At 41.6% G+C, this 19,995-nt stretch overlaps 2 protein-coding genes across 2 annotated transcripts; one reads left to right on the top strand and one right to left on the bottom strand.

Moving 5' to 3' along the window:
* Nucleotides 1-1,138: 1,138 nt before the first annotated feature.
* YPEL5 (yippee like 5) lies at nucleotides 1,139-16,930 on the bottom strand. The gene is made up of 3 exons (XM_039238443.1): nucleotides 16,844-16,930; nucleotides 4,580-4,744; nucleotides 1,139-3,065 (listed from the first exon to the last, which is right to left on the bottom strand). Exons 2-3 carry the CDS (start codon nucleotides 4,718-4,720, stop codon nucleotides 2,841-2,843), a joined length of 366 nt encoding a protein of 121 aa, XP_039094374.1. The 5' UTR covers nucleotides 4,721-4,744; nucleotides 16,844-16,930; the 3' UTR covers nucleotides 1,139-2,840.
* Nucleotides 9,716-17,523, top strand: LOC120235912 (collagen alpha-1(XXVI) chain-like). The gene is made up of 4 exons (XM_039238457.1): nucleotides 9,716-9,730; nucleotides 15,747-16,144; nucleotides 16,649-16,927; nucleotides 17,232-17,523. Exons 1-3 carry the CDS (start codon nucleotides 9,716-9,718, stop codon nucleotides 16,899-16,901), a joined length of 666 nt encoding a protein of 221 aa, XP_039094388.1. The 3' UTR covers nucleotides 16,902-16,927; nucleotides 17,232-17,523.
* Nucleotides 17,524-19,995: the final 2,472 nt, after the last annotated feature.

The raw sequence follows: 19,995 nt of genomic DNA, 5'->3' as shown, positions 1-19,995 counted from the left end.
AATCCCAAAGTAGCCACTCACAAGGGTAACAAAAATCATTACAATAATCACTAACAAATGCTTAACCCCAAAATTACTCACTTTAGGTTCTCTTTAAATAAAAGCACTCCTGTTGTTTAAAATCAAAATAATTCATGGCCACTGTCACCTAAAATTAAGAGGGAGGGTTCAGGGGGCCCCTGGATGGCTCAGTCGGTTAAGCATCCAACTTCAGCTCAGGTCATGATCTCGCACGTCAGGCTCTGTGCAGACAGCTCAGAGCCCGGAGCCAGCTTCCAATTGTGTCTCCCTCTCTCTCTGCTCCTCCCCAACTTTTGTTCTCAAAAATAAACATTAAAAAACTTTTTTTAAAAAAAGGAGGAAGGGATCTGAATATTAAAGCTTACCGCCCATCCCTCAGTGACCTACTGATTATGTGGTATACTCCCCTGTATTTGGTAAACCTCCTCATCCCAAAGCAAAATCCTTCCCATTAGTGCTTTCCCATCTCCAGCGAACAGTGTGTTTGCTTTTCCGTAAACAACCCGATCTGACTGGATCTTCCCTGTTGCTTGTTTTTGTCAGTTTTGCAAATACAAGGTTTTAAAAGGAAGACGTAGAGGACCTCATTGTTTGTTGTGGTGCCTGCCTTGTTCGTTGTGGTGCCTGCCAGTCGCCTAAGTTAATCTAGTGATGGGTCACTTTATTTGTTCATATACACTAAACTATAGTTCATCAGTGCCTGAGGCAAAGTCAGCTCACAGAAGTTAGTATTCAGTATCTCCTGGTGTAGATTAGGTAAAGTTAAGCCAGAATGTCACTTTATCACTGCTGACTGAAGAAAGCCTAGCTACTCATAGGTACAACATATATGTTCACGTTAAAACTAAGACAAGATGAAGACAGCCTGGGTGGCTCATTCGGTTAAGCATCCGACTTAGGATCAGGTCATGATCTCAGTTTCTGAGTTTGAGCCCTGTGTCGGGCTCTATGCTGACAGCTCAGGGCCTGGAGCCTGCTTCCGATTCTGTCTCCCTCTCTCTTTGCCCCTCCCCCAACCCAAGCGCTGTCTCTATCTCTCTCAAAAATAAATAAACTTAAATTTTTTTAAGCTAAAACGTTTAGTAGACTCAGTGGAAAATAAGTAGTATTGCACCAATGCAAGACAAAATATACTTTATTGTGACAGCAAATGCACATAGTGCTGCAGGTAAGGCAGGCTAGCAGGGGTGTGCATATAATCCAAGGCCAGTATGGAAATGGATGGGAAGGAAAGCTGGTTCTTAAAGCTTGAAGATTTATTCCACGGTGAAGGAAAGATCATTTGTGCCCACTTCTCTCAAATACAGTATTATACACCTACTTCATCAGAGAACTACGGCTCTAACCAAGAGCCCGAAGGCAAAGAAGAGAAACTTAATCGTAACTGTACTCAGAAGTCACTTCTAATATCAAGGACAGAAAGATTTTGCTAATTGAGGCAAATATGCTTTCTAGACATAGACCTAGAGATTGAGCACGCAAACATCCATTCACACATTTAAATAATTAGCCAATTTTAATGTCATTTATTCCACCAGAAACAAATACTAGAATATCTAGAAATCATTTGGATAAAGAAACATTTATATTTTAATACTTCATCATGTTGTAAATTGGGGCCTAAAATAACACCCTGAGTCGCATTTGATCCTTTTCTGCTTGAAAGGACCAAGTACAGTTTAAATTTCAATAGCTGAACTTCTGAGGGTAGATCTGAGAAAATAATGCTAATGACAGATCTAGTGCTTTGATGAAACTATCAGACTCTACAGATTTGTCAAAAAATCAACACAAAAATGAGGGTAGGCTGAAAACACTTTGCAAAGCAGTAATTTTAGATAGGCTCCTTCATTTCTCCCCTTCTTGGAAAACAGTTGCAGATGAAATGCTTTCTGCATGGATGCACACCGGCATTCCGTTCAACTCTTTTCTGAACGCAGTCCTAGAAGTTTCAACAGTATGCTTTCAACAAAGTAATCTCTACACAGTCAATTTAGCTTAAGAGATAAAAAGAAACGCTACCAGGAAAATTACTTCTCAAACACTCTGCTCTTTTAAAAGGTGTTTTTAAAAGCAACACAGGACCAAACACATCCAACTATCACTTTATTTATATTACTATGCTTAAGTTACATGGAAAAGACAACCAAGCAGTTCTGCCCCATTTCAGGAAAAGTTTCCAATCAACACCAATTATGTGGTGACAAATAACTAGGACTGGTGACATCTTTGGGTCAAGACTGACAAGGACGGGTGGGCTCTGGTGCTACGGTTCATCTCCAACAAGAATATGGCACGAGGGCCAGCACAAGCCATACTAACACTGAACCTTTAGCGCTGGTCACAACTTCGGATCTCTTCCCTGAAGCTAGCAAATCAAGTGAAATAACTGGGTTAAAAAAACTTTTTTTTAAAATGAAGCCAAATGAGTTTAAAAACCATGCTCTTGACACATTTTCCTTTCAAAATTTACATACAACACACTTTTTCACTCTAATAGCCCAGATTTTTTTCCCTCACATAGCCCATCGTGTAGCTGCAGATAGACTATCCTGCCTCAAGATGTAAACACAGGGAAAAAAAAAAATTAACGGCATCTGCATAATATTCTCTCTACACACTGCTGCTGGATGGAAAATTGAAATTAAAAAAAAAAACAACAAAAGAAAGAAAGAAAGAAAGTTTCCATCTTAGATTCTCACAACCTCTTGTTCCGCAGTTCATGAATCCGACCCTGATGCTAAGGTGACAGTGTATGTAAGTAGATTTTTGTTTTCAGTGAAGGAGACCTGGGAAGGGATGGAGTTAGCTCTTTTTCTTCAAGAGTTATCAGATGGTACATGCTCCTCAAAGCCCTCGCTCTCTCGCACTAGGGCGCGCTCCAGGATCACACGGCCTTCCTTATAGCGCTGGCTGTCTTCAGTGGCAAACTCATAGATCCATCCCAGTTTGCTATTGCAGTTCTTGCAGCTCACGTCGCGAACCATGTGGCGGCCAGTGAGCATGACCCGGTCTTGAACTTCACTGTACTGCAGGTTAACTACCTAAGAAACAGGGGAACACAAAATCGCAGAGCCATGTGAGTTACTGGCCAAAAAAGGACACGTTATTGTGGCTGATGCAGTAAGAGCAACTTCAGAAAAGCAAATAGCAGTTGTTACTTTAGTCAAACCCACAATACCCTTCCCAGGGGCTACTTTTAGAAGCTGCTGGGAAAGGCAAATATCTGGAAATTGCACTGGACATCTAATGCACTCATGAATTACTGTACTATATGCCAGTCCTAGCCACATTATTTATACACACTAGTTACATTTCTGTGTTGCAGTGAAGGGTCCTCAACTTGGAGCTATAAAAATGTTGGTTTGGGACCAGCTGTTACCATTCACCATTCAATGAGTTCAAAGAAGGCTACCGATGTATAAGAAGCTAGTATGCAACAGGGATTCCACAGAAAAGGTTTTTTCTGTTTCCAGAAATACATTTTATATACAGATCAACAGGGACACACTAAGCCAACTTCAGATCATATACTGCAATACAGTTTTCAAGTGGGCTCAAATAATTTGTGAAGAATCTCCAAGGATTCTGAACATCCAACAGTCCTCTACACTTTACTCTCCTCTACATGGCCAGATAGTCAGTATTTCTGGCTTTGAAGGCGAGATGGTCTTTGTTCTAACCATTTAGCTCTGCTGTTGTGTAGCCCAAGAGCAGCCACAGGCAATACATAAACGAATGAGCATGGCTGTGTTTCATTATTAACAAAAACAGACAGCTGGCCTGCCACAGTGTACCAACTCCTGCTCTATACCTAAAGAAAGGTCAAGGGTATATACACTATCAATTATGTGAGAGAAAAGCCTATTTCTAAGTGGAACAGAGGGGTGTCCACTGGGGAAATTCTGCTAGCCTTTTAAGAGCAGCACCTGAGACTAGTTCTGTCCCTTAGCCTAAAAGATTTAGAAATTCAACTCTCCTAGTACACTTTAGATTCCAGGAGGCAGAATCACTCAACCAATTTTAAAGCAAGCCAGAAATTAGAGAAGCAGGCAGACTAGTCATTAATTTGTAAATCGGGAAATGCTCTTCCCGTTGGCATCCCATAAGCCACAACATAATCAGAAGTTATGACTGGAAAGCATAAATTAGAGCAAGGGAAGTTAGATGATCTTCATTCAGTTGCCCTGTCAAGCTATGAGAGCTTCATGAAGCCATCCCCCCTTAAGGACCAATCAGTGATATGGGTATAGAAGTATTTCTACTCCTTCTTCCATAGTCCATGAAGTCACTACAAAGTTCTTACACTGCATGTTTTCTAAAGCAATGGAGACTACTCTTCTTACTGTAATACAGTCTTTAAACTTTAATGGTAAAAAAATCACATTCTAGTAATGCCTTCCTAAGGTCCCGAAGGTAAGCCTAGCGGGCACTCATTTGAACATGCAGAATATAGCTCTCATTTCTGGTATCTCCAAACTATGAGGGGTATTCTGGTACTGCTGTCAAATATATTCACTGAACCCACTTAGAAAATGGAACTGGTTTTCCCACCAACCTTGTTAAAAAGAAATGCTCTGCCAGTGGCTCCTGTGAACCGAGTAGAGATGAGTTCTGAGCGGTTGGTCAGGATTGTATCGCAGTTTGCACAAGAAAACAGACGGGTACCACCAATATGATCAAGGAAAATTCTGCCCATTTTTATAGCTGAAGTTCTAAAAACCTAGGAGCAAATGGAAAAGCATAAGAAAGCATTATGATTTAAAAAACTGTTGGTATCTACGAGGTGGGGGTCATAGAGAACCATTCATAGATACGTATAGAGATGTATGTATAAATAACATATATATGTGATCTCTGCTTTGTAGTAGTACTCATTATGGGAAAGAGTGGACTCTGTACTAAAGGATCCAAGGTTCATGCACTGAACAAATAAACAGGCAAACCAAGCTAAGAACCATTTAGAAACAGTGAGCCAAGGAAGCAAACACGCTTAGGCAAGGCCAGAACAATATCATCACTTCTCTTTTGGTTGGTATGAAAAACACAGGAAGAAAGTGGAGTATCAGAAACTGAATAGTGAGAAGCACAGGCAGAGACCTAAGAAAGGCTTAGCCTAAGCATTAAATGTACATTCTGAGTATGTATAAATTGAGGAAAGACTGTGGGGCATGAGTGGGATAATTCCAAGAGTGAAAAAAGGGGCATCAGAAAATGAGAAGAGGGGAGTCTTGGTCACGAGCATGGGATGGCTCTGGTCATCAGGCACCTCTATAACCATGTAGGGGTGATGGCTGGAGTCTGTGGAGCACTAAGTGCTTTCCTTATTTCAAAATCGTCACAATAACTCTGTGAGGTTATCATCCCCACTTCATAAATTATCCAAGGTTATTAAGTGATCAAAGGTTACACAGCTTTCAAGTACAGAACACCATGACTGGAGTGCAGTTCACCCAACCTAAAGCCAAAATTCTTCCATGCCCTGGCACACGGCTAGGAAAACAAGAACAGAGGAGAAGAGAAAGAGAAGCCATTATTACGTAACTTATGTTTAAGAAATCACACGGTTCAATAAATCGCAGAAGTGTTGAAACATTGGGGCGGGAGGGGAATAAAGAAAAAGCTTTGAATCCAAATTCTGAAACAAGGATAATCACATTTCGGGATTTCAAAAGTTAGAGTGACTATGCACAACTCCTTCAATTCACAGCAATTAATCCCCTTAAACACTATGTTTTAAATATTTGTATTACGTATATTTAAAATGGCAAGCAGGTTGCTATAGCTGCCACCGTGAAAGAAAATCTACAATCTATGCTTGTAGTAAGAATCACTGTCATTTTAAATTGGGGGAAATTTCATTACAAATTAAAAATTCCATTTCTTCTTACATCTGTGAATGTCCTTAGTTATTAGGCAGTCCTAAGGTCATCAGAAAAGTCATTATCACAAAGATTATGACGTCCATTAAAAATTTTGATATGGAAGTTTAAGAAGAATGAAAAACAAATGGTAAGTTCAATTAAAATCTATGGCTGCTGAAAAGAAATCCATTGCACTTTAAGCAAACATGTCAGTGAATAAACCCTGGGTGAAACTGACACAACTTTAGAAATAGTATTTAGCTTTTGATTACATTTTTCCAAAATGACAACAGATGGTAAGACTATTGTTTCAGCCTTTAAAATGATAGCATTCCCTTTTCTAGATGCTTAAGAATACAGTATTTGTTACATAAAGGTCAGAGGTCTTTGAGGCCTGCAGGCTGAACTTGTCTGGTGGCATAGGGATACATCAGTGAACAAAACAGACAACTCTTCCCTTACAAAACATATGTGGACATGTTTAAATGTGGCCCACAGTTTTTTATTAATAAAAAAATAGGTGGGTCGCCATTTAAGACTTTAGAGATTTCTCTTAATAGAGCTTGTATTTTTTTCTCCCCCAACAATGGAGAGATATGGCACACGAGGCACACATTCTCATATGGCAACAATGACTAGAGTCAGTGGTAGCTGCAACTCCCCTGAGGTCATTCTGTCTGCTCAGTCACCACTTTGCATCACATAATTACTTCCCCTGTAAGACATCGGAGTTTATGACTCTTCATATAACCAAAGCATGCAACGGCTTGTGAGCAAGTGATCTGGGTCATATTTCTTAATACTGGTCATTTACAGAAAGTAACCAACAGCAAGGTTTACCATACCACCTAAGACACAGGGCTGGGATTCTGTATTTCTCTGAAAACCAGTATTTGTGCAATGATTAACCCCCCTGCTTGGGCTTCTGGGACTCATTACTTTAAAGCCAATTTTCCTTCAAACTTTTGAATATTCATAGTGTAAGTTATTTCAACCATAATACAGAGTATCTAGATGTTTCTGAATTGGCCATGGCAGACACAATGCTACTGTGGAAAATGTACTGGGCTTCAAAACAAACTCTCCCTATACTCTCTGTCTACATCATTCTGTCTTTGATTCAAAATTACAATATAGCTGTGACCATTTGCTACTGGTCCTTTATCCTAAATGGGGTAAAGAGACTTAATATGCTTTCTCTTCCCTGCTTCAAGTTCAGTCTATTTTTTACTTTTACCCAAGTATTTTTTACTGGATTCAATTATATGATTCATTACCAAGACCAAAAATATCTGTACAGAATCACTATTCCTAGTTGTGGTTTCCATTTATACAGTACTATATATGTACATAAAACTGTAAAATGTCGTTCTTATTTGCCAAAAAAGATAAGTTAGAATGCCATGGAATCCAGCAAAAGCAAGCAAAACATCTCTATCAAAGGTCTTTATGAAGTAGAAAAACCTGTGCAGGGTGGGGTCATTAGGCTCTAGGTGTTAAGCCTTAGCTTTGCAGTGCTGGGAACAACCTACTACTGACTCACACTATCCAAACTCTTAAGAGGCTGGTATCAATCAGAACGCCACTTGATTATGGAAGGAGGAAGGCCATTAAAAAGCTAAGATGTAACACCAGAATTAGGCTTCTTGGGATCTGGAGATTATATTAAACTCTGCCTTACACCTAATAATTTTTTAGCGTCTACACTGTATGGGACACTGCACTTGGTACTTTACATACCACATTTAATCTGGACAATTTTCTTAACTAGGAATTTGTCACCTTCCTAGGTAGAGAAAGAAATAGAGTCCTGACACTGGCCAAGCCAGGGCCTGAATGAAACCTTGCTCCAGTTCTTTTGACCCTTTTCATTCCCTAGTGACCACAGGGCTACCAGATTCAGGTTAATCATGTACCCTTCCTGCCTCCATGCTGATCCCTCTTAGATGTCCTTTCTTGGTTGGTGGCCAATTCAAATTACACTCTCCTAAATGAGAAACCCTGGTAACTTCTTAGAGAAATTGCAAAACCAACAATACTTCCTAAATCACTTCTGGAGGTCTTTCCTCCTTCCCCATTAAGGTCTTAATTCACAGGTGCCACTACACTTGTGTTAAACTTGATAGCACTACAAAATTAAGGTCAAAGGCATGTGCTTTAGGCATCTCTAAGAGCTCATACAGACCACTCCCTCACAAACTGAAAATCTGTCTCACTGAATAGAATATAGCTAATTCTTTTAGCTAAAAAACCCCCAGAGTTTTAAAGGAATAAGTTACATAACATAAAATCTAGTCACTGTAAGTTTACAACTCAGTGATTTTTAGTAAATTTATAAAGTTGTGCTACCACTGTATATCACCACAAACCAGTTTTAGAATATTTCTATCACCTCCCCCAAATTACAAGCCCCTCTGCAATCACAGGCAACCACTGATTTTCTAGTTTTACATCCAAAATATTTCCCAGATATGCTAAGTCCCTTGCTTAGACTCTGAAGAATCCTAAATCTCTTCAGTCACATATTTAAAAAACATCTTAAAATTGAGCTGCTTTCATAGATGACTAATGTTTTCTGTGCTGACTCTAGAGACACCTTACTGTATCCCTAAGTAATAAAATGCATGCTTTGGTCTCTGTCAGTGTTGAAGTTCAAGTTTATAACCAAAACTAAGGCCAAACTCATCACAGCTAAAACTTTAAGATGTGTTCTTTCTTTTTAACATTTCAAGCAAAACACATTTTTAGTAAGTACTATTCCCTAGATAATTTAATAAATAAGCCCTCTTTGGTACTAGCTTTTCTTAGTTCCAGGTTATTAAAAGCTTGAAATAACTACCGAACATGGTTGTTTATTGGGAGCCTATTATCAGTTTATCTGAAGTTACTGGAAACTGAGAGGCCAAGTTGAAAATATAAGTAAAATTCACAGATGATCTATAGATCACAGTTTAGTAACTGTTTCAATTTCCTTCCCCTTTAATAGCACATTTAGCTCCTTAGAGTGTCCATTTTCTATTTTAATAGGAGACCCTAGTAAAGCAATCACATTTTTAGAAACGGTACCTTTTTAACAGAATTTTTTTAAATTTACAGGATTTAATAGAACTTGTAAGAGAAAAAAGTTTTTCTCTTTGAAATTATCCATAAAAAAAAAAAATCTCAAGGAATGGATTATAAATGACTCTTGAACACTATGGGGGGTGGTGGTTAGGGATGCCACCCTCCTCTCTTGCACAGTGGAATATGTATATATGACCACTAATTCCCCAAAACCTTAATAGCCTATTGTTGACCAGAAGCCTATGGACACCATAAACATAACAAACCATAGCCAATAACATAATCATCGAATAACATCTTTTCGCTGTTAGATATATTATATACTGTATTCTTAAAGATTGAGAACAAAACATTAAGGAAACTATGAAAAAATATATCAACCGTACTGTGGTTATTGAAAAAAAAATGCACATATAATCAGATTCACCAGTTTAAACCTGTATTGTTCAAGGTCAACTATTTTAAAAATTAGACAATATGGGGGCGTGCTGCTCACGCTCTCTCTCTCTCTCCCCTGCTCATACATACTCTAAATAAACTTAAAAGAGTTAGACAATATGGACTATGTAATTTCCTAGTTTGAATCCAAGTCAATAAACAACGTTCTAAAAATGGCTATTTTTAGGTCAGATTTAAGTTTTGTTTGTTTTTAGCAGTTTCAGGTTCACAGCAAAATAAGGCAGGATTTCTTTCAGAAATGTGTGAAAGGAAGGTTTCTGTATGGATAGAAGTTTTCAACTCCTTTGGATAAATGCAAAGGAGTGCAAATGCTGGATCATACGGTAGGTTTAGTTTTGTAAGAAACTATGTCTTCCATTTTATATTCATACCGGCAAGGAATCAAAGTTCCTATTGCTCTACATGTCCTTACCCGCATTTGGCACTGTCGGTGTTAAGGATTTTGGTCATTCTAATAGGTTTGTATTGGTATCTCACTGTTGTCTTAATTTGCATTTCCCTAATGACATATGATACGGAGCATCTTTTCATTTGCTATTCGCCATTTTTTAATCAGGTTTTCTTTTTGTTCAGTTTTTAAGAGTTCTCGGTATGTTCTGGAGAAGTTCTTTATCGGATGTCTTTTGCAAATATTTTCTCCCAGTCTGTGGCTTATCCTCTTGCTCTCTTGACATCTTTTGTACAGAAGTTTTTAATTTTAATGAGTTGCAGCTTATTAATTATTTCTTTCACGGATGCCTTTGGTGTTGTATTTAAAAAGTCACTGCCATATGCAATGCCATCTAGACTTTCTCCTATGTTATCTTCTAAAAGTTTTATAGTTTTGCCTTTTACATTTAGGTCTGTGACTGATTTTGAGTAATTTTTGTGAATGAGGTGTAAGGTCTGGGTCTAAATTTTTTTTTGCATGTGGAGGTCTAGTTGTTTTAGCACCACTTGTTGAAAATACTATCTTTGCTCTGCTGTATTGCCTTTGCTCCTCTGTCAAATATCAGCTGATGATATTTATGTGGATCTATTTCTGGGCTCTGTATGCTGTCCCACTAATCTAATTGTCTATTCTTTGGTCAATACCATACTGTAGCACATTTATATATACATACATATATAAATCAATAACAAATATGGTGTCTTGTTGGTTAGTCTGGCTCATTGCTACACACTTTCCTTAAAAACAGGGGTCAGGCCCTCAGCTGCAGCAACTTCTTACTTGACACGTCTTTCAAGGCAAGGGAAATAAATGCAAAAATGAACTATTGGGACTTCACTAAAAAGCTTCTGTACTGGAAAGGAAACCATCAACAAAACCAAAAGGCAACTGACGGAATGGGAGAAGATATTTGCAAATCACTTATCAGATAAAGGGTTAGTATCAAAAATCTATAAAGAACTTAACCAAACTCAACACCCGAACAACAAATAATCCAGTGAAATGGGCAAAAGACATGAACAGGCACTTCTTCAAAGAAAATATCCAAATGGCCAACAGACACATGAAAAGATGCTCAACACCATACATCATCAGGGAAGTACAAATCAAAACCACATTGAGATATCGTCTCACACAGGTCAGAGTGGCTAAAATTAACAACTCAGGAAACAACAGATGTTTGGTGAGGATGTGGAGAAACGAAACCCTCTTGCACTGCTGACAGGAATACAAACTGGTGCAGCCACTCTGGAAAACAGTGTGGAGGTTCCTCAAAAAATTAACAATAGAACTACCCTAGGACCCAGCAATAGCACTACTAAGAATTTATCCAAAGGATATAGGAGTGCTGATTCATAGGGGCAGCACATGTAACCCAATATTTATAGCAGTGCTTTCAACAATAGTCAAATCATGGAAAGAGCCCAAATGTCCATCAACTGATGAATGGATAAAGGAGATGTAGTTTATATATACAATGGAATACTGCTCGACAATGAGAGAGAATGAAATTCTGCCATTTGCAACAATATGGATGGAACTGGAAGGTATTATGCTAAGTGAAGGAAGTCAGTCAGAGAAAGACATATTGTATGATTTCACCCATATGTAGAACTTGTGAAACTTAACAGGAGACCATGGGGAAAGGAAGATGAAAAAATAGTTTCAAACAGAGAGGGAGGCAAACTCATGAGAGACTCTTAAATGCAGAGAACTAAGGGTTGATGTGGGGGGGAGGTGACAAAGAGGGGAAATGGGTGATGGGCACTGAGGAGGGCACTTGTTGGGATGAGCACTGGGTGTTGTATATAAGAAATGAATCGTGGCAATCTACCCCAGAAACCAAGAGCACGCTGTAAACAATGTATGGTAGCTAACTTGACAATAAGTTGTATTAAAAAAATAATAATAAAAAATAAAATATAAGGGGCGCCTGGGTGGCTTAGTCGGTTAAGCGTCCGACTTTCACTTAGGTCATGATCTCATGGTTCGTGGGTTCGAGCCCCGCGTCGGGCTCTGTGCTGACTGCCAGCTCAGAGCCTGGAGCCTGTTTCAGTCTGTGACTCCCTCTCTCTCTGTCCCTCCCCTGCTCATGCTGTCTCTCTCTCTCCTAGAAATAAATAAAACATTAAAAAAAATAAATAAAATGTAAAACAAAATAAAAACAGGGGTTAGACAACTAACACCTGTGGGCAAAATTTTAGCTCACCACCTGTTTTTGTACCACCCACAAGCTAAGGATGGTTTTCACACTTTTAAATAAGAAAAAACATCAAAAGATTATTTTGTGATACATGAGAACTATGCGAAATTCAAACTTTAATGTCCACAAATAAAGTTTTAATGGGACACAGCCACACATATTTGCTTTTACTTGACAGCTGTCTCACTGGAACGGCAAAGTTTGAATAGTTATGGTTGACACCTTATGGCTTGTAAGATTTACAATATTCACTATTTGGCCCCTGAAAGTATGCCAACCGCTGTTAAAAATTCCTTCAGATGGTGAACAAGGCTTTTCATTTAGAAAGCAGATAGTCGGGGCGCCTGGGTGGCTTAGTCGGTTAAGCGTCCGACTTTCGCTTAGGTCGTGATCTCATGGTTCGTGGGTTCGAGCCCTGCGTCGGGCTCTGTGCTGACTGCCAGCTCGGAGCCCGGAGCCTGTTTCAGTCTGTGACTCCCTCTCTCTCTGACCCTCCCCTGCTCATGCTGTCTCTCTCTCCTAGAAATAAATAAAAATATTAAAAAAAAAAAATAGAAAGCAGATAGTCATTTTCAATTAAAAAAAAAGTAAACTTAGTTGGCACTCAGGGTTAAGGATCAATAGGAGTACTAGACAAGATCAATTTTATCCTGCTCCCCTTTTCTTCAGATTTTTCTAGCTAAAATCTTTAACTATCTATAATCAAATCAGCTCTAAAAAGATTACAAAAATAAATAATAGATTTCCTGGCTGCGGCCTTTTTCTCTCCCATCCCCAGGATTTTAAATAATGTGGCCCAGATATTTGAATTCTGGAGTCAGGCAGCCTGGGTTCACATCTCAGCTCTGCCCCTTAAAAGCTGTGTAAACTTTGGATAAGGTGTCTTCTGCTTCTTCAACTGTGAAACAGAGACAGCAGTATCCATCTCTGAGTTGTGAGAATGAAATGGAGAGAATACATTATGAGAACAGTGTCTGGCACATCATAAATGTTAAACAAAGGTAAATGCAGTAAAACTAGATTTCCTTATGAAACAAAACAACTGGCTTCATCTCCTGTTCATTACTGCAAAGCTAAGTGATGAGGTGACAGAAATTATAAGCAGAAGGAAAAGTTAGAAAACTTGTGAAGCGTCTCAAATTCTCAGTGTCACAGTTCCAGGTCTTAAAATAGGTACACGCCCTCCCTGTAGTTAATAATAAAGTTGGGATCCAACCCTGGCAGGCAGAATTCAGCAAAGAAAGCATTATACTGTCCAACCCTAGAAATACCAGAGAGAAGAGTAGGTATTGATCTGAGTCTCTAAGGATCCACCAATGGGAAAACCCCCCATTCACAGATAAGACTTTTCCTTGTAAACTTTTCCCTAGGGCATTTCCACCAGCCACACCCAATACTGGAACTCCACTTATTGCTAGCCAGTAAGAAGGGCTTTTCTGATGCCAGAAGGTGGTTGGCAAATGCAAGGTACAAAGGCTCTCTCCAGCAAGGAACTGAGTGTGTAGAAGCTCAGCGCAGAGAGGGCCCAAGGAATCTGCCTTTCTAGAGGAGACTATGTTTTGCAACAGTTCTGATAAAATGAAAACCTGCTGGAGCATGTTTATCTGGTTTTCAGTCTCTCCCCTCTCCAAAACAAGGAACAAAACCTAAAGACTTTTATAGTTGATTACTACAGTTAACATTTAATGCTGTGGTTATCTTATCAACTATTTTCATACTGATTTGTGACTCAATTCTACTTAAAACATTAAAGGGAGAAAATACATTAAATTCAATCCAAAAATCAATTAGTTTTTGTAGAGAATATTTACCAAGCCAAGGTTTCGGGAACAAAAGGGAGCTGTGTGTTCCTCTTGTTAATTCTCTTGCAATACCTGATCAGTTTCCTTTACGGTGTCAAAGGATGTTCTAGTTGTGGAATCCAGTCTTCAACTGACAGTAACTTCACTATTTTTGTTTTTGTCCTTCAAATAATGCTTTTGTTGTTGTTGAATGTTTTCCAGGTTTACTATATTTCTATAATACTTACTGTTTAGTCATCACTAAAAAATAAGAGTAGTCATGGAACTCAGTGAGTCAGCTAAACAATCTGAGCTGGTAATCTCCCCAAAACACCCACTGGCAAGACAAATTCAAGATCTCTCATTTGTTGTGATGCAATACCAGGACTCAAAAAAGCCTCTTATTGGGTAGATCGGAGTATAAATTAACTGTCTGGTTTCCTCATACAGGTGTCAAGTAGCAAGTTCATATCACAGCTAAGGTTCATTTTCTACATTACGCAGCCATTATTACACGGGATTACCAGAGACACAGATGACTTCTATAGCCATTCAGGCTCTATAAAACCTAAAGAGATATTCTTGGTGCAAATGTACTTAGGACTATCTTCACATCTCATGACTGTATTTAGAAATAACTTTCACATCTCACGAAGATATTTAGGACTATGTTAGGCCTATATTGGAGGGTACTGTCTAATGTAATATCTTTTTTTTGTTTAGACTTAATTTTGGTTTTATCTCCCTTTGCTTTTCATGGTTTCTACACCTTTCTGTCTCTCCCACCACTCAAATAGAGCAAAACGCAACCAAGTCTAGGGAAAAGTCTGATGCTCCAACCAGAAATTATGTTTGGAAGCCACATGTACGTTACCAACCTTAGTTTTCTGAAAATCCAGTTTTCCTTAATTCCCCTGTACAGGATTCAATAATTTACTTGAGCACATTTTATCATCTCCCTCCTATAGAGAAGATGGTTGCTAGAGATAAACTTCAAAAACAAGTCAACCAGTAGGCCTGTATTGGGGACAGAGCTGGGTGAGGGTATGGTCAAGGTGGACACCAGTCCTTTCCCAGGAGGTACATTCTACCTGGTGTTCCAGCACATACCCAGAAAGATAATGGGATACGGAAAGTACGCAGTGTGCCAAATTCCACAAGCTCCACCTTCTCACTATTTATAAATGCTCCAGGCCTGTTTTTCCTTCTAGGCCTGTTTGGCCCCCCACCCCATCCCACCCCCAAGACTCACGTTTTCTAGGTCGGATCAATACCGATCCACTTCAGGATGTTTCCTACTTCACTCTTATCCATTTTTTTTTCACTGCCCCAGCTTTTCAACTTCTGTAACACTCATTTCATATTTGACTATGAAATAGTTACTCCATTTCATTTGTTTATGACTTTTTACTAAGTTACAGGCTTCTAGAGAAAAGACCATGCGTTCTTGGTATCTTGGTATCTTATCCCGTCTTATCTAACACAGTACACATATGCCATAAACTTTTAGGGAAAGAATACACCTAGACACTTCACATCTAGCACAAGTATTTACCCTGGAAACCCTTCATGTATTTTGGTTCACCTGTGTGCAAATTCGGCTGTAACACTATACGTGGCTACGCAAAGTGAGCTAATACCCTATTGCCCCCAGTTACTTCACCAGCAAAGCTAATTTTCCAAAAACACAAGGTTAGCTGGCCTGAGGTTACTTCAGGTTTTCCATCTGTCAGGGAGACCTGGAATAAAAATCCTCAGATTACCAACAAGGCCCTATAAACAGAAAAAGTTTAAAAATAAATGAGCTGTATACTTTCCCAGCGTCTCCGGGGGGGGGGGGATTAATAAGAGTCAGGATTAAGCAGATCTTTGTAGCAGTTCCGTTTTCCAACTCCCGCGTTCATAATACTCATTGTCCTACCTAGCTGTCTAGAATAAAGGGGCTGCGAGAGCACGCCCACCCTCTTGCCGGCTGCGGCGGACGGGGGTGGGGAGGGGGGAGGGCGGAGAGGAAGGGCGCGGCCCCCGTCCGGGCAGCCGGCGACCGCGCGACCCGCTGCGGACCGGGCCCCGCCAGCCGCCCGCGGCCCCAGCTGGCCCCAGCTGATTGCGGGCACGTGACACCGCGGGCCAATCGGGAGGGGCCGACCGAGCGCGGCGCGGCCTCCTCCCGCACCACAAACACGGGCCGGAAACAGCTGAGCGGGCGGCGGCGCGGGGTCCTGGCCGGCCCGCCGCAGCCCGGGACGCCCGACGGCCGCCCAACAGCCCCACCCCGATCTCCTCCAGGACGGCGGGGCCGCAAGCTCACTCCTGGGGCCAGGTGCTGAGCTGCAGGGCAGGGTGGCTGGCATCACCTGGCGGGGCAGACACAAAGCCAACGCGGCCCCCCGCCCGTGGCTAGTGCCAGGCGGCCGAGACAGCGGCCCTTTTTAAAGACGACCCCCGCCTAGCGCCCAGCCGAACTCAGACTTCACTTCGAGGCTGGAGGCGCGGCGAGGCTGCAGAGGAACAGGCCTCCGGACGACCGCGGCGACGCGGAACCCCGGCGCGCCCCCGACACTGCGGCGGGGACGCGGCCCGTGGGGGCGGGGCAGCCGGGGCGGGGGAGGTCGCCGACCGAACTGCCCGCGGAAGGGCCTCCAAGGCGGCGCCGCGGGCACTGGGCCGGCGAGAGGCTGCGGCAGGAGGGCGCGGGCGCAAAGCGGCGGGGTCGCGGCTGTTGCGGGCGCGCCGGTCGCCCCGGCTGCGCGGCGGGGGCGGGCCGACGGCGGCCGCCGCGCCTGGGCCTCACAAAGAGGAAACAGCCCAGCCCGTCTATCCGCAGCCCCGGCGCTGGGACCCGCCCAGAGGGGTCGAAGGCGGCCGTGCTAGGACCCCAAGGGGAGCGCGGCGAGGAAGAGGCACTTCCTGCCTCTGTCCCCCTCTTCAGGCCGATTCCCGAATGCTTCGAAGCCGTCGACCCGGAGGGCTCCTCAGCCTCCACCGGGTTCCGAGCCCAGCCCCCGCCGACCGCACTCACCCCGAGCGGCTGTGAGATCCGCGGCCGCTGGCGGCTCTTCGCTCCTCAACTGGGATGAAGCCCCTCGGCCACCCGAGTCTCCAGGTTTAGTCAGGCCCTGGCCTTGGCCCCGCCTCTCCCTGGTTGGGCCTCAGCGTCAATCACTCGGCGTAGCCCCGCCCCTCGAACAGTGGGCTCTCCTGGTTGGCCCAGAACGCCCTTCATTTCTAGGCCCCGCCCTCGTTCCCGGCATCCTGCCCCTTCCGCGGGGCCCCGCCCCTTCTCTGGTTCACCCTCCCCCACTACCTCTCCCCTCCGCGGCTCTGCCCACCCCTCCCAGAAGCCGCAGGCACTGAGCCAGCTCCCTTAGATCGCCCCGCCCCTGACTCAACTCCTCGTACTCGTGCAGCCAATCAAAGAGGCTAACTCTGCCCCTTCTCGGGAAGCGACCAATGTGAAGAGGCTTAGGATCCGCCTCCTTCCCAGCTGAGAGCACACAACACAGCATCCACGTGAGTCAGCTTCTTAAAGGAGAAGGTTCTGCCTTTCTAATTGCGGCAGCTGTAGGACATCGCGCGTCATCAGCGTCACCAGGTGGTGGCTAAGGCCTAGCTTTTTGAGGCCGAGAGACGACAAATGAAAACAACAGGCTGTTTTTCTAGTCAAAGCAGGTACCTAGATAGTTAAAACGTACCGTGTAACTAATTTCCTTGAGACTGTTTAGTCACTTCTTAAAGAGCGCCACCTTTTACTTGCAAACCCCAAACCCTTTGAATCTCAACATATAGGAAATCCTGAAGAACATCTATGGAAAACGACATTTTTCAAGTGTGCCCGACTTAATTTACAGCTCTCTGAGTTTTCTCTTGGTAGTAGAAGTGATTATCAAGAAGACGAGAAAATTCAAAATCTTTTACATGGAGATTGTCTGCCTCTGAAAGTCAGGTTTGTTTGTTGGAAAGGGTAGCTGTTTCCCTAACCATCAGGAACGGTTAAGATAGAAGGCTTTGTGTCACTTTTCATTAGCATTTCCCAGGCAATTACATTAATGGTCTTTGCTCGACTTTCAGGATGAAGTATAAGTATTTGATGATGCCTATTTCTCAGACAGAAAATAAAGGCTAACATTTGAGGTTAATCTGCAAGGCGTTTAAAGCCATCTTTGGTAGGATAGAGGTTTTGAAGCAAATACTAGAAATTTGACTTCTCATCAGCCTCAAAATCACCGGTATTTTCATGCAGTGCAGATAAAAACCCATCAACAAAGGCAAAACAAGTAGAGATAGGAAGATTTGTTGTTTTGTTTTGTTTTAAGTTTGATTTATTTGTTTGGAGAGAGACAGAGACCTCGCCAGTGGGGAAGGGGCAGAGAGAGGAGAGAGAGAATCCCAGGCAGCTTCTGCACTGCCAGCACTGGAGCCATGAAACTGAGATCATGACCTGAGCCGAATCCAAGGGTAGGACGCTTAACCAACTGAGTCACCCAGGCGCCCCAGAGATAAGGGAAGTTTTAAACATTTTTTAGTTTTTTCCTCATTATTGTTTTGTTTTTACTTTAATTACAAAGTAATATATATTCATTGTAGGGAGGTCATACAGCCTCATTTCATAACAGAAACCTCTGTCTTCTGCTTACAGTTTCTTGTACATCCTATTCTTCCTGAAACGAATGTGTAGGAAAGCATATTGCACCTCTTACTGAACGCAACTAAAAGCCAATGGAACTTTTATCTACAAATTTACCTTTGTCTATATCCACAGTTTTCCATGGTATGACTTCATCTTTTATTAAGCACTTTTTCTACAGACATCCTTCAATCTTTTTCTATTAAATATACTGTTCTAAGGAACATCTGTGTTCACTGATAACCTATTTGTCAAGTATTTCTGCATGTAATTATTTGAAAGGGGCGTATAGTGTCTAAACCCATAGGAATGAGTTTTTCTCAAAGTGAGCACTTTTGAGTGCTGGGTAAAACCATAGGGAAGATTATTTATTTATTTATTTATTTAACAAATACATAGAAAGTGTTAACTGTTCTAGGTGTTCTCAGATTAATGCTCTCAGTTAATTTTCATGAAATTTGGTTCTGTTATCCCCATTTTACAGATGAGTTGACTGAAGCACAGTGATTAACAAACATGTCCAAGGTCACCTGGTGGATATAAATTACAACTATTAAACACAATATTTGTAAACTTGGAAGAGAATGATGAAAATCATATTTTAAAAAGACTAAACGATAGTGATGTGCAGAGTTAAAACCCAAATGGGAGGTAAGAAGGCCAGGTAGGAAAGGCATGGAAGTTGCAGGTTCAACAGAAATAGCTGCGCAGGACTGATTGATTGTTTATAGGTGGACTAAGAATTTTCCCAGATAAGCCAGAGATTTTCTCCTAGGTGACTGATGACCTCCTGTCGCTGGGTACAGGGCTGTTGGGAAGGTCAGTTTGGGGTGGAAGATGATGGACCCCCTGATGGTGGCATTAGAAATAGAAAATATACAGTTGAAGATAATGTAACAAATATGGAAGAGAAATGAAAAAGGGTAAGAGCTTTAAAGACAGTCTTGATAGGCTTTTGGTTCAGTTGTGTTAAACATTTTAGTTTAATTAAATTTGGGATAAATTACTTTATAATACTGAGACTTTCCCACTAAGAACATGGTATGTTTATCCATTTATCCATTCTTTTATGTCTTTCTGTATAATTTCATGGTACAGCTAACATCCGTTTGGTTGTTCATATATCTTCTTAGGGCTCTACTTAGGTATTGTATATTTTCTGAGAATATTATGATTTGGATTACACCTTCCCATTCATATGTTGAATTCCTAACTGCTGCGTATCTGTGACTATATTTTGAAGTCCAGCCTTTAAAGAAAGGGGGTTGAGTTAAAATGAGGTTGTTAAAATAGGCCCTAAAACCATCTGACCAGTGTCCTTATAAAAGGAGATTAAGGATGTGAACACAGTCTGGCTGTGACATTTGTCACCCCTTAGATCGCCAGGGTTGACTTGGCTGATCTGACTGGCTAGGGAGGTGTCCCCTTCCTCCCTTACCATTCCATGTGCCTGTGTCCCTCTCTGAAGCTGCTTACTTGGTAGAAGAAGATGACTTTCCCTGATAGAGAAGAACCACTCTTTGGTCAAGAAGAGTATATACTTGTAT

The sequence above is a fragment of the Hyaena hyaena genome, unplaced genomic scaffold, assembly GCF_003009895.1.
Source record: "Hyaena hyaena isolate Hyena2069 unplaced genomic scaffold, ASM300989v1 scaffold_140, whole genome shotgun sequence".
In the NCBI taxonomy this organism is placed as follows: Eukaryota; Metazoa; Chordata; class Mammalia; order Carnivora; family Hyaenidae; genus Hyaena; species Hyaena hyaena.
Note: the sequence above shows the minus strand (reverse complement) of the source record. Positions and strands in the feature narration are given on the sequence as shown.

Excerpts from the sequence above, each read along its gene's own strand:
- YPEL5 (XM_039238443.1), bottom strand. The coding sequence starts at position 4,720 with ATGGGCAGAATTTTCCTTGATCATATTGGTGGTACCCGTCTGTTTTCT. Across the intron at positions 3,066-4,579 it reads GAGCATTTCTTTTTAACAAG|GTAGTTAACCTGCAGTACAG; the intron begins GTTGGTGGGAAA and ends CCTGTTTCTTAG.
- LOC120235912 (XM_039238457.1), top strand. Across the intron at positions 16,145-16,648 it reads AAGCTCACTCCTGGGGCCAG|CCCCGGCGCTGGGACCCGCC; the intron begins GTGCTGAGCTGC and ends GTCTATCCGCAG.